This window comes from Mustelus asterias, chromosome 8, assembly GCF_964213995.1.
Source record: "Mustelus asterias chromosome 8, sMusAst1.hap1.1, whole genome shotgun sequence".
Classification (NCBI taxonomy): domain Eukaryota; kingdom Metazoa; phylum Chordata; class Chondrichthyes; order Carcharhiniformes; family Triakidae; genus Mustelus; species Mustelus asterias.
Genome location: NC_135808.1, coordinates 77681300 through 77695241, shown reverse-complemented (window position 1 = coordinate 77695241; position 13942 = coordinate 77681300). Strand labels below are relative to the sequence as shown.

General features: G+C 42.9%; 1 protein-coding gene across 1 annotated transcript in view; it reads right to left on the bottom strand.

The window, feature by feature from the left end:
• LOC144497753 (podocin-like) overlaps positions 1–13047 on the bottom strand; it is a 31727-nt gene extending 18680 nt beyond the window's left edge. The window contains exons 1-5 of the mRNA XM_078219192.1: positions 12705–13047; positions 10374–10477; positions 9598–9670; positions 8112–8194; positions 4595–4798 (exon numbers count right to left, since the gene is read on the bottom strand). Coding sequence (XP_078075318.1) covers positions 4595–4798; positions 8112–8194; positions 9598–9670; positions 10374–10477; positions 12705–13047 — 807 coding nt within the window. The remainder of the gene's footprint in view (positions 1–4594; positions 4799–8111; positions 8195–9597; positions 9671–10373; positions 10478–12704) is intronic.
• Between the last annotated feature and the right edge of the window lie 895 nt (positions 13048–13942).

Sequence of the window (13942 nt, the reverse complement as noted above, 5' to 3'; positions counted from 1 at the left end):
GCACTGTAGATTCTATGATTTCTATGATTCTATGAGATATCCAGTGGTCAAGGAAGGTGTTATATAAATACAAAGCTTCCTTTCTTATCCACTTAGCTCTGTTGGCCCAAACCCATCTGGCATTAAGAACAGTGTGGGGAATTTTTGTGGCTGATCTACCTTACTTCCTGCCCTCAGCAGAGCTCAAATCTTGAGCCCAAAGAATCTGATAGCACAGAAAGAGGCCATTCTAGTAGCATCTGCAAAACTTTGATACACTTCCAATTATTGCCCAATCCTTGTTCTTTCCCCAAAGACCTTAAATGTTTTCCTTTCCATGAATATTTCCGATTGCCTCTTGAAGTTACTATTGTAGCTGCTCTTTCAGGCGGTGCAGTCCAGCTCATAAAAACCCTCGCTTGGCTGTGTCCTGTGCAATCCAGCAGGATTTGTTATTTTGGACTGGGATTTGACCTGGGGAAGCTCGCCAATGCTATACCAGTGCCAGCTGCGCACTTCTCTAGAGCAAAACGTACCATCTGCTCAGAGCTCTGAATATGTAACTTCTGCACTAGTTTGCGAAATAGGAGATTCACTGAGATATACTCAGTATAATGAAAATGGAGGAGTGGTTTTTCCCCAATTCACGTGCAAGTTTGATTGCTGAAATATGGCTTTTTTCAACTTCTCATGGATTTATTACTGATAAAATAAATGAAGGGTGTGACCAATTATAATAAATGTGGAAGAGTTTTTTTCTGTACTATACTTTGAATTAATCACAGTATAATTATTTTTATTTTTAAATATGCCACCATATCAGGCAGCAGAGCCTTTCAGATGTGTACATCTATTAAGTAATAGACTGACTTGGAAGTTGACAAATGGGGAGTAATACGCACAGGCTTTCTGCAACCTGCATCTACAGCAGGAAAGAAATAAGATGATGTAACCTGGAGGAATAATTCAAGGCTTATAGAACAAAGGGCCTGTTAAAGGGAATACGAGGAGATTTGATGATGAGAATTTTTAAGGATCAAAAGAGGAAGTAGGGGTGGGGGACTATACTGGTACTAAATGTTGCTACAGATAATATCAATCTTCATGCTACATTTTGTGGTTCTTCTTTGTAAACATTTTTTTTATCTAGCTCTTGAACTTTGAAAAGATAGATCTAGATATACATCCAGGCCGTTGATTTTGCATGAAACAGTCACATGAGGTGATAAGTGAGAAAGTTATTGCAATAACAATGTTGTTTGCTGTTCCTAGAATCATAGAATCCCTACAGTTCAGAAGGAGGCCATTCGGCCCATCAAGCCTGCACCGACCACAATCCCACCCAGACCCTATTCCCGTAACCCCATACATTTATCCTACTACTCCCCCTGACCGTAGGGTCAATTTAGTATGGCCCATCAACCTAACCTGCGCATCTTTGGAATGTGGGAGGAAACCGGAGCACCCGGAGGAAACCTACACAGACATGAGGAGAATGTGCAAACTCCACACAGACAGTGACCCAAGGCCGGAATTGAATCCGGGTCCCTGGCATGTGTGAGGCAGCAGTGCTAACCACTGTGCCACCTTGCCGCCCCGCAATGTTAGTTTGACTTACACCAGGACCCGGCACCTCAAAACTTATTTGCCCAGTAATTTGTTTAAACTCCAAACTGATAATGACACAGTGAGAATAGCAGGTTTTAGTCTAATCTGTTAGTGAGGGTGATCATTTTGAGTTAAATTAATTGAGTTGTGGTCCATGCAATACATTGGCAGTTGACTGAGCGGCAGGAAGTAGAGAGTATTGCTGTGCAGTTGTTATTCGGACTAGAGGAAGCGAAAATGGCGATGTTCCCCAGAGGTCAGCATTAGGATCACTGCTGTAATGATTCAGGAAGCCCAACTGGAAATGAACATAGTTTATAACAGAATGCAAAATAAAACTACTACCGTGATATACACACACTAGTCTGTGCCTGGGACTGCAGTACAGCAGGCCCAACCCTGCATTATAAAAGGCTTAGGTAATGAGTTCTAGCTGGGCAGGCCACTGCCTGTTACCAGGGGAACTCATACTCAATGAGCTCCCCAAGGAGATCAATCAGGGATTTTCCCATGGCTCTCGAGGGGGTTTTCACAACTGCTTTTCATCATTTTAATTAATGACCAAACCTGGCTGTACAGGGCATCATTTCAAAATTTACAGATGATATAAAACTCGGAAATACGGTGAACTGTGAGAGCGATAGTGATGGACTTCAAGGTGAGAGAAACAGGCTTTTGAATGGGCGGACACATGGCAAATGATTTTAAATCAGAGGCGTGTGAAGTGATACATTTTGGTAGGAAAACAAAGAGAGGCAGTTTAAACTAGAGTATAATTTTAAATTGTGTACAGCGGCAGAGGAATCTGAGGATATACGTGCAAGATTTGTTCAAGGTGATAGGATACATTGAGAAAGTGGTTAAATAGGCAGATGGGACTCAGGTTTATAAAATAGAGGCACAGAGAATAAAAGCAAGGAAGTTACAATGAATCTTTATAAAATGCTGGTTCAGCCTCAGCTGAAGTAGTGAGTCCATCTCTGAGCATCACACTTTAATAAGCAGAGGATGCAGTAAAGATTCGTGAGAATGGTTCTAGGGATAGATTATCCACAGTTATGTGGATAGATTGGATAAAATGGGGTTGGTCTCCTTGAAGAAAAGAAAATTGAGAGGAGATTTATTAGAGGTGTTCAAAATCAAGAGAAGTCTAGACAGGCTAGATGAAGGAACTATTCCCATTAAGGATGGGAAGGATTAAGAACCAGAGGACACAGGGTTTAGTTGATTCACCAAAGAGAAAAAGTTGACATGAGGAAAAGTATTTTTATGCAACCACAGTTAAGATCTGGAAAGCACTGGAGAGTGTAGTGGAGGCAGATTCAATCATGGCTTTCAAAAGGGAATTCAGTAAGACCTGAATGGAAAAAAGAATTTCAGGATTATGTAGAAAGGGGGGGGGAAGTGGGACTAAATAAACTGGTTTTGCAGAGAGGTGGCAAGGGCTGGGTGGACTGAATGGCCTCCTTCTGTGCTGTATTCATAATATGTTTCTATTCTGTGTTTCTATGAATGAGCTGTCCGATGGAGGTAAGGGGGGGGGGGGGGCAACAGTGATAGGTAAATGTAACGTAAATCACAATGTAAATGTAAATTAGGTGCTGGACAAGCAAGGCAGATTTGAACAAAAGAGAAAATGCTGGAAAATCTCAGCAGGGTCTGGCAGCATCTGTAAGGAGAGAAAAGAGCTGAAGTTTCCAATTCAGATGACCCTTGATTTCAGATTCCAGCATCTGCAATAATTTGCTTTTATGCAGGTTTGAACAAGTTTGTGTTGGACTGAGCTCTGGAGACTGGTGAGGAGGCAAAGTCTGGGGGTCAACAAAAATGTGGGGGGGGGGTGTCGGTGAACAGAAATGCAGCTAAGATTTTCATTAGTGACTGGGAGTTAAGTGAACAACGGCATGGTGTTGGAGACGGGAGTAGGTGAATTTGGTTACAGATTGAATATGGAGTTTGAAACACAGCTCAGGGTAAAATAGGATGTCAAGAAGGCACTCTGTATGATTCAGTATAGGTGAGCAGAAGAAGGTCAAGGGTGAAATGAAAGAATGGCAGATATGTTGGCAGGAGAAGAATAGAGTGTCTGCAATCTTAGTATTGTTGCATTTGCAAAAGTTCTGTCTCATCCGTGGCTTGATTTTGGACAAGCAATCTGGCAACACTGAGAAGGTTGTGAAGTTGGGGGATGGTTTTTGTTGACTAATGCACGGAGTTAACGCCATGGCTCCTACGGAAGGAAGGTCAGTTTCAAACTGGCAATTTTGAAAAGGCCACACTGCAGCGTTAACACGCGCCAAGCTGAGGGTCAGACTTCCCTCCCTCAGTGGGAGGAAATCCTGCCCTCCAGAGCTGCCAGCCAATCAGTGAAAGCAGTGGGTACTGCTGGGACTTTAGGGAGACCTCACTATGAGGAGGACATGGCCACTGGAGAGAAGTCCCGGCTTTTAGGGCAGGGGACGAATCAGGCACTCTGGGGGTGGGGGGCAAGGAATGGGGTTTGGAGTGAAACCGGGCAGGAGACTCAAAGTGGGGTATTATATTCGGGGGGTACCGCTGATGTGCAGAAAGCACTCTGAATGATGTGTCCCCCTTCCTTCTCATGTTTTCCTCCAAAGTTGTTTAAAAAGCAGCCTTCCCATTCCTACCTAGCTGTAGTGCACAACATATTATGGCAGTGGAGGTGGGGATTGAGGACCTTAAGTGGGCAATAATTGACCATTTAAGGACATCAATAGCTCTAAGAACTGCAACTATGTGGAACACAACTGAGAATAAACAGGGCAAGGATTCTGCAGATAGGATGGAAACTGAATTGAAGGAATTTAATCAGAACTTTTAAAATGAGGTGAACTTCCAGATGGCTGGTGACAGAATATTCAGGAGAGGAAGGGAAGGTTAGGTGGGGGAAATAGTCAAAAAACCTCAGGATGTCATTTGTGAGAAAGGAGCGAATACCGAGAGCTTTGAAGGTGAGGGGAAGAGCAGCATCTTCCGTTCCGTATACCTTGATCTCATCACCAATGCTTTTCCTTTCCAGGAGAATTTCATTGAATTTCCGACGTGCTAAGTTCCGTTTAATAATAGTTTGTACCAGCAGTGACACTGCGACAGAAGAGTTCCCGACACTGGTTAATGAGAGGGAAGCATTCTCTACTCGATAGTAGCAGATAGCATTCACCTGAGCAGTCACCATGTCTTTGGATATAACCTGTAAAATAAATGGCAGCTCCATGAGTGTTACAATTCACTAATCACAGAATCCCTACAGTGCAGAAGGAGGCCATTCGGCCCATTGAGTCTGCACCGACCACAATCCCACCCTGGCCCTATCCCCATAACCCTATGCATTTACCCTAGCTAGTTCCCCTGACACTAGGATTAATTTATCATGGCCAATCCACCTAACCCGCACATCTTTGGAGTGTGGGAGGAAACCAGAGCACCCAGAGGAAACCCATGCAGACACGGGGAGAATGTGCAAACTCCACACAGACAGTTACCCAAGTGGAATCGAACCCGGGTCCCTGGCGCTGTGACGCAGCCGTGCTAACCACTGTGCCACCCCAATTCTTTCTATTTCAGTGGCGATCGCTCAACATCAACTAAACATTAATTAAAGCTGGCTCAATACTAACAACTCTATGTTTGCACAAATAGAAGTAAATTAGCGTGATATGAAAGCCATTACAGAGACATGGTTGCAGAGTGATCATACCTGAGACCTGAATGTTCAATAATATTTGACTTATTTGAAGGACAGGAAGAAAGGGAAGGGAGGAGGGTTAGCTTTGTTAGTAAAGGAGCAATACCGCGATCTTGGTTCAGAGGTGAGGGGCAGGAGGAGGGGGCATATGAGGAAAAACATTTTTACTCAGAGGGTGGTGACGGTCTGGAATGCACTGCCTGGGAGGAGGTGGAGGAAGGTTGCCTCATATCCTTTAAAAAGTATTGGGATGAGCACTTGGCACATCATAATAGTCAAGGCTATGGGTTGGTGGATGGGATTAGGTGGGAGTTCAGGTGTTCCTTGTGTGTCGATGCAGACTCAATGGGCTGAAGGGCCTCTTCTGCACTTAATGCTTCTATGAAAATGTTTCTGGGACTGATGATGTACTCCAGCCTCTGTCATGCCCAGCGGCCAAGGAAGGCCTCAAGCATACCGATGGACACCACTTGCTCCCTCTGCGCAGAATAGGGACAGTCAGGTCGAACGGCCCCTTCACAGCCTGCTGCCTGAATTTGTCAATGGCCATCTAGGCTAGGCAGAGAAACAGACTTATGAGGAGGTTGTCCAACTCACCCTCACTCTCCCCCACCCAATAACCAAAGATTAGGAGCCTGGGCCTGAATTGCAGCCAAAACCTGAGGGGCAGCCCCCTCAAATAAAATGTCTTTCATATCTGCATCATAATTATCCAAAGAATGACCCCCACCTGGAGACAGTTAACATTAATTTATACAAATTAACGTGAGTGTGGAATGTCTGTAGGGCACTCGGAGTCAGTATTCCCTCTGACTCTTTGGATAGCGAGAAGGGAGACACCACCATCCAAAAACTACTTTCAGTTTCAGCGTGAGAAATGCAGGTTTTAAACTTAAATAAAGGTAATTGCAAGATATGAAAGTAGATTTGGCTAAAGTGACCTAGGAAAGTAGGTTAAAAGGTAAGAAGATAGAAAAACAGTGGCAAGCATTTAAGAAGTTTTTTCATAATTCTCAACAAAGATATCTTCCAATGTGATGCGCTACTCAAACACGAGGCCTGATGCTCGGTAAATGAAAGGCTTTTATTTACTGTAATGAAGCAGCCAGTAATTATATACACTATCCCAGACTGAAGGGGTCCCGGCCAGAGCAGGGACTTTTATACCTCTCCCAGGAGGCGGAGCCCGACTGGGATGTGCCACAACAGTATCATACACAGGTGTAACAACCCCACCCTAACCCCAACAGCAACAATAGCACAACCCAACAGTAACATATGTACATCCTTGTAGTACTGGCCAGACCCTGGCTCAGTACTATCCAGTGGGAACCAACGATGGTTCACCACACAATGAGAAAGAAAGACTCTATGAGAAGGATGCGCCATCCATGGCTAAATAGGAAAGTTAAAGAAGGCATCAAATTGAAAAAAGATGCATAATGCAGCAAAGATTAGTAGTGGCCCAGAAGATTAGGAAACATTTTAAAAATCAGCAAAAGATGACTATAAAACAATAAAATTTAAAATGTGAGATAAAAATAGCAAGAATGTAAAAAGAAAACAAATAGTTAAACTGAGTGCTAGTCCCTTCGAGGGTGAGACTGGGGAATTCATAATGGGAAACAAGCAGAGACTTTGAACATGTATCTTGTATCTGTCTTCACAGTAGATGACACAAGAAGTATCCCAAGAGTAGCAGAAAAGAAAGGGGAAAGAGGGAGGGAGATCTTTAAATAATCACTAGGGAAAAAAATATTAGGAAAACTAATGGGACTATACTGACAAGTCCCCTGGACCTGATGGCCTGTTTGCTAAGGTCTTAAGTGAAGTGGCTGCAGCAATTGTGGATGTTTTGGTTGTAATCATCCAAAATTCCCTGACTTCTGGAAAGGTCATGATGTGGAGATGCCGGCGTTGGACTGGGGTAAACACAGTAAGAAGTTTAACAACACCAGGTTGAAGTCCAACAGGTTTATTTGGTAGCAAAAGCCACACAAGCTTTCGGAGCCTTAAGCCCCTTCTTCAGGTGAGTGGGAATTCTGTTCACAAACAGGGCATATAAAGACACAAACTCATCACAAACAGGGCATATAAAAGTGAGTTTGTGTCTTTGTATGCCCTGTTTGTGAACAGAATTCCCACTCACCTGAAGAAGGGGCTTAAGGCTCCGAAAGCTTGTGTGGCTTTTGCTACCAAATAAACCTGTTGGACTTTAACCTGGTGTTGTTAAACTTCTTACTATTCTGGAAAGGTCCCAGTGGATTGGAAAACTTTAAATGCAATACCTCTATTCAAGAAAGGAGGGAAACTATAGGCCAGTTAGCCTAACATTGGTCATTGGGAAAATGGAGAATCCGTTATTAGGGAGGTAGTAGCAGGGCATTTAGACAATCATAATACAATTAGACAGTGTCTACATGATTTTATGAAAATTTAATTATTTTAGTTTTTCAGCTCGATCAAGGTATTCTGTACACTTTTCTCCAAGGCTCTCTTTTGCTCTAGCAACTTGAGCTTCATACTAAACAACATAGCAGATAAGAAAAGTTACTGGTGCCTTTGGCCTGCTACTCTCTCATGTTCCTATAAAAAAATCTCAATATCATTTACAGCATGTAATAACCACGAACCTTTCAGACAACAGGAATTTGTCTATTCACTTTTTGAAACTTCTTAATTTTGATGTTGAACCACCCTCCACTGACAATTTGTCTCAGATGTTGCTGAATAAATAAGTAACTTGGCTCCATGCATTTCCTGGTGTCTGTGCTTTGTTTATCAAATTTTTAACATGCATTTTTTTTTGTATACTTACTTCATGAAATGGGATCTCCAATGTTTTGACACGTAGATCTACTTTGTGGTAAGTGTCCAGACATGGCATAAAGAAGAAGAGACCTATAATGAGGACCAATGAAGGGCCACTTATATAACAATCTGACCCTCTTTCTTTGATCTCTTGTATCAGTAGTGCAACATTTTCTAACTGGTTTAAGAGACCCGAATCCTGTTGTTTAGACATCTTAGAATAAATTTGCTGATCACACACTCTTAGTATATGTTACCTTCAAAGGAGGTGTGCGTTGAAGATACATGTTAGTAACATTAATCAAACCTGTGCTCCCTTTAAGTGCAATCACATGATGGGAGCAAGGGAACAATGAATCTGTCCTTTTCCACAACTGTCAGCCATTGGGAAACAACTATCTTTATGTTGGCCCTCCATCAGTTTCTTGAATTCTTTTTTTAAAGTTTATTTATTAGTTACAAGTAAGGCTTACATTAACACTGCAATGAAGTTACTGTGAAATTCCCCTAGTCGCCACATTCCAGCACCTGTTTGGGTCAATGCACCTAACCAGCACATCTTTCAGACTGTGGGAGGAAACCCATGTAGACAGGGGGAGAATGTGCAAACTCCACACAGAAAATGACCCTTGCTGGGAATCGAACCTGGGTCCCTGGTGCCGTGAGGCAGCAGTGCTAACCGCTGTGCTACCATGCCGCCCACCAATTCTGGAATGCTCGTGCCTAGAATAGGAGCACCTATTGATTGTCCAATGGTATTAGTCTTTGCTAAATCCTACTGAAACTGAGTCCATTTAAAATAATATTCCCAAAGCCTAGATGTCCAGTGATAAAATTGCGAAGTTTCAATGTACTATGCAATAATACTACATCCTAAGAACCAATTGAATTATGCACATCAAACCAGTTTAAACTATTTGAATCTAACCTCAAGATAAAAGCAAAATACTGCGGATGCTGGAATCTGAAACAAAAACAGAAAATGTTAGAAAATCTCAGCAGGTCTGACAGCTTCTAGAGCTCTAGATCCTCTGACAAAGGGTCATCCAGACTTGGAATGTTGGCACTATTCTCTCGCCACAGATGCTGTCAGACCTGCTGAGATTTTCCAGTATTTTCTGTTTTTGAATCTAATCCCAATTTGATAAAAGTACATGTTGCAGGGTTTTAAAAAAATATTTGTTTATGAATGTGGTGTTATTGCAAGATATAATCCGTCCCTAGCTGCCCTGAGAAAGTGGCAGAGTGCCTTTTCTTTGAAGCACTGCAGTTCTTGTAGCAAAGATGCTCCCACAATGACAGTATACAAATCAAAATACTTATGCACCAAAACTGAGGTTCTGGTTGATAATTCATTGAGTGATGTTTCCACTTTGAAAAGCAATGTCAACAAAGTAAAATGCTTAACCTCCGTCTTGTTTAGAAACAGATGTTCCAATATTGGCGCAATATGCCACTAAATCTAATATACCACTGAGGATACAAACACATACCTGGCCCTCTGGCTCTCCCTGGCAGTAATCGTCCCAGTCTGAATATCACCGCACGCTCATATTCTTGGACTATCTGCACCACAAGAGAAAGGATGGTTATTACACTGGTGAGAATAATCCAGCCTGCAAATGACAAGATTTCCACAATATTTAGCAAAAGCAGAAAATGCTGGAGAAACTCAGCAGGTCTGACAGCATCTGTGGAGAGAGAATAGAACCAACGTTTCGAGTCAGGATGGGAAATGTTGGCTCTATTCTCTCTCCACAGATGCTGTCAGACCTGCTGAGTTTCTCCAGCATTTTCTGCTTTGCTTTCAGATTCCAGCATCCGCAGGATTTTGCCTCATTTTACTTCCTTTCTAAATAATGACTGTCTTGCTGTGCAGTTCTAATTTTTTTTGCTTTTATGTTAATTTTTCTTTCTTTTGTATCCTGCTAATGTTTCTTTTATGTGCAGCCCTCTATAATGTGACATTTTGGTGAGAAATTACTGAATGCATCCAATGCAGGTAAATGATGGTGACCACCTAGACTTAAATACATGGGATGAGATTTTCCAGTGAGCCCCAAAACTGGAAAGTCCTGCCCGAGGTCAATGGATCGTTCCATGGTCCGCCCCTCGCCCACTCCGATTCCCGTGGCAGGCCAGACGGTAACATTCCGGCCATGAACTATGAGTTAAAGGCCAAGTATTAAAGCACTGGAGATACCTCAGACCCACTGAACCCATATTTCCAAAAATGCACTTTGCAATTGTCTGATAGCAATATACTTGCCTTAACACAGAACCAGACAGAAACTGGGAATGAAACAAGGACCAATAACAAAGTAAGGAATGTGAGAATACGCTCGCAGATCCCTGGACTTCGGTGCTTGATACCTGATTAAAAAGAGCAGACAGGCATACCAGATTAATTTCACTGTAATCTATTCCTAATACAACAAAACCATGCCCAACTTAAACATCATCCAAATGTTATCTGGCAGGATTCCTGTATCAGTCTCTACCTGTCCTATTTTTCCTCTCCATTTTGTTCTCTCCTATTATAATACTTGTTAGCATACAGTTATCTGGGTATTAAAGTCTTCCAATGGATTACTGAGGTGTCATTTCATCTGTGAAACTGCTCAGTCAGTCATGAGAAGCATTACAATATCGCAAATCAGGTCTCTCCCTGACATTCCTATCCTTGCAATTCCAATTAGGATGGCTGGATAATGAAAATGACTGAAGCTTTAACTGGGGCGGTGCGGTGGCACAGTGGTTAGCACTGCTGCCTCACACCACCAAGGACCTGGGTTCTATTCCCAGCTTAGGTCGCTGTCTGTGTAGAGTTTGCATGTTCTCCCTGTGTCTGTGTGGGTTTCCTCGGGATGCTCCGGTTTCCTCCCACAATCTGAAAGACGTGCTGGTTCAGTGCGTTGGCCATGCTAAATTCTCCCTCAGTGTACCCGAACAGAGAGTGTGGCAACTAGGGGATTTTCGCAGTAACTTTGTTGCAGTGTTAATGTAAGCCTACTTGTGACACTAGTAAATAAACTTAAACTCTTATCTGATTTTTTTCTTTCTCTAGACTGGGGCAGAGCCCGTATGTAGCACAATCTCTGCTGCCCCAATGGAGATTAATTAACTCAATCAAATAGGGGGGTTTTCTATATGTTATTCCTCCTAACCCACTGTCATAGGGAATAAAAGATAGCTGTGGGATGTCAGCTGAAAAGTAACTTAATGTTGGTTCCAAGAATTGCACACAATATCATGGGAAGAATTTGACATTCCCCAGCCAATGGGGAAATTTCTGTAATGGCCTTCCCACTGGGCTCCCATCCACCCCAATCTCTACAGTGGGACAAGCAAGCCCTATACCAATTTGCCTGCCCGTGCCCCAGTCGAGGCCTTTAAGTGGCCAATTAATGACGACTCAAGGGCCATTTCTTGTTCAGCTTCAATTTTCAGGCCAGCGGGAGAAAGGGCACGAGGCTGATTTAAATATTTATTAGTTAATTTCAATATTACCAATGAGTACTGGACGCAATTGTCCAGACTCACTTACCTTAACTACCTCGCAGGCAAAGGTTCTCACCGATGAGGATCACGACTGATCCCCACCAATGGGTGGGACTGGAGGCCAATGAAGTTGGGGGCAGGGACATGTAGTGCTCCTTGGGCTGTGCCAACCTGGCACTGCTGGCTTTAGACACTGCCAGTCCCAGCTTGGCACCCTGGCACTGCCCACTGATTACTGGGCAACGCCAAGGAGGTGGAGCCTTAGGGGTAGGGTCTGAATGGGGCATGGCCTGAGGGGACGGGGCCGACAGGTGGAGGGTGTACTCTGCACTGGGGATCGGCCAGGGCGGTAATTGTTGGGGGGGGTTGGCGGTGTGGTTGTGATCGGGAGAGGGGTTTCAATGTGCAGATGGGCGGGAATTGTGACAGATCTCCCAGTGCACTGTGTACACTTGTACATAGTGCACTGAGAGATTGGGGTGCACATACAATAACTCCCCTACAGCTCAGCAGCCGGCTTCCTGGCGTGAAACAGCTCTGCCCACTACCCCTACTGGTGAGAATCACATTTTGTCTCATTTTCTTTCCTAAGTGCCATAAGATAATGTCTGGGAGCTCGCCCAAACCATGGGTGCAATTCTCTCCCATTTTCACACTTGTTCAGCAATTTTCCTTGGTAAGATTGCCCCGCCGTATATATTCATCTATTGTCTTTCAGACTTCGGAATAGGATCTCTTAGAAGGCCAAAAAATGGGGAATTACATTGAGCAGTCAGATAATGATTTTTTTTTCAGAAAACATGACCTTTTACTGGAATCTGCCCATTTCAGCGATTGAATGATACCAAAAATAATGGATCTTTGAAGTCTGCAGAGTGGCACCATTTGAACGTAACTGCATTTATTTTAGTTCACCATTCTCAATTTCAATCCAATCCAAGAACTTTGTGGACTTGTAGCGAAAAGGATTGCAAAGGGCAAGCATTTTTTATTTAGATTTTTATTCCAATCCAATAGTTCTTAAAGTTATTTTTAAAGTGCTGTCCATTACTCTTCCCCCACACCACCCCTTCCTCCTCACACCACAACCACCTCTTACCTTCCTCTAGTGTCTCAATTCCATTCAGGGCAACGTGCTCCTCACTCTCATTCTCATCTGAGCTCACTACATTGTCCACATCCACTACGGTGGAGCTTGTTGCCTTACCATCAGCACCGAGGGAGCTTCCGAGTGGTATCTTTTTCTTTCTCTCTGTTATCCTTTTTGATTCCTGTGTCCCTGAGTTTCTCGTTTGGGAAGATTTTCCCTTGTTCACACTGAGGTTCTTTCTGTTGCTTTTCATGTCTTTGTTTTGTACATCCTTTTTCCCAGTGAAAAAATCATTTTGCCTTCTTTGTAAACTCTTTGATGAACGAGATGAAGCCGTTGAGTTCTTTTCCATTGTTCTTAATGATGCGCTGGATGGAAGCTTACCCTCTGTGCAAAGCTGTCCTTGTTATCTATACTCATTGACATTTCAGACTCTCCTCCCTTAGCTGGTAAGATGCCAAGAGTCATGTTTGATTAACTAAAAGCCCAGGTTAGTGTTTTTCTAAGTACTTTACTGATGTGAGAGGGAGTGACTGCCTCCTTAGATGTAATTAAAGTCAACCTTTGGAGCTGGTGGGCCTCCACTCTCTACACTGCTACAATGATAGATGACTGAAGTAATCATGGATGGTTGGACTTTGTTGCTAAGTTGTGCATAAACCTGAGAGTTGATGGACTGATGTGTAAATGAAATATATAAGAAGAATATATTTCATCAGATTGTCAAATGATTTCACCATGTACATATATCAGTTCACTTTAGATACAGCCTTGAGCTTATGATTTAGCCTTACAACAAATCAATGGCTTTCAGGTGGCTTAATGGATGAAGGCACTTGTATATCTTGTATATTAGTCAGTCATGTACACCAAAAGATGCCAACTTTAATGTCTGATGTTTGCTGAGCTTGTGTGTCCAATGCCTTTTCAATTCTGAGCTGTATACGTTCCACTCCCTCTGTCCCATGATTTGTGACATATTTATCTGGCCACTACATTTTGAAACTCTCTGTCTAAAAGTTTCTGCCTTGCTAGATCTGTCTCCACCTTCAAAAATATCCTGAGAATTATCTCTCTAACCTTGCCTTCAGTGATTTCATCTATTTTTATCTTCTAATTCTGCTAAACATTTCTGCCACGGGAATTCTCCAATTGCCGTGGGGCAGTTATTATGTTACAGAAACAATCTAAATGTCACCGCGGAGCAGAGCACTTCCAGTGGGGTGTTATTGAATGTGGTCAGGCAT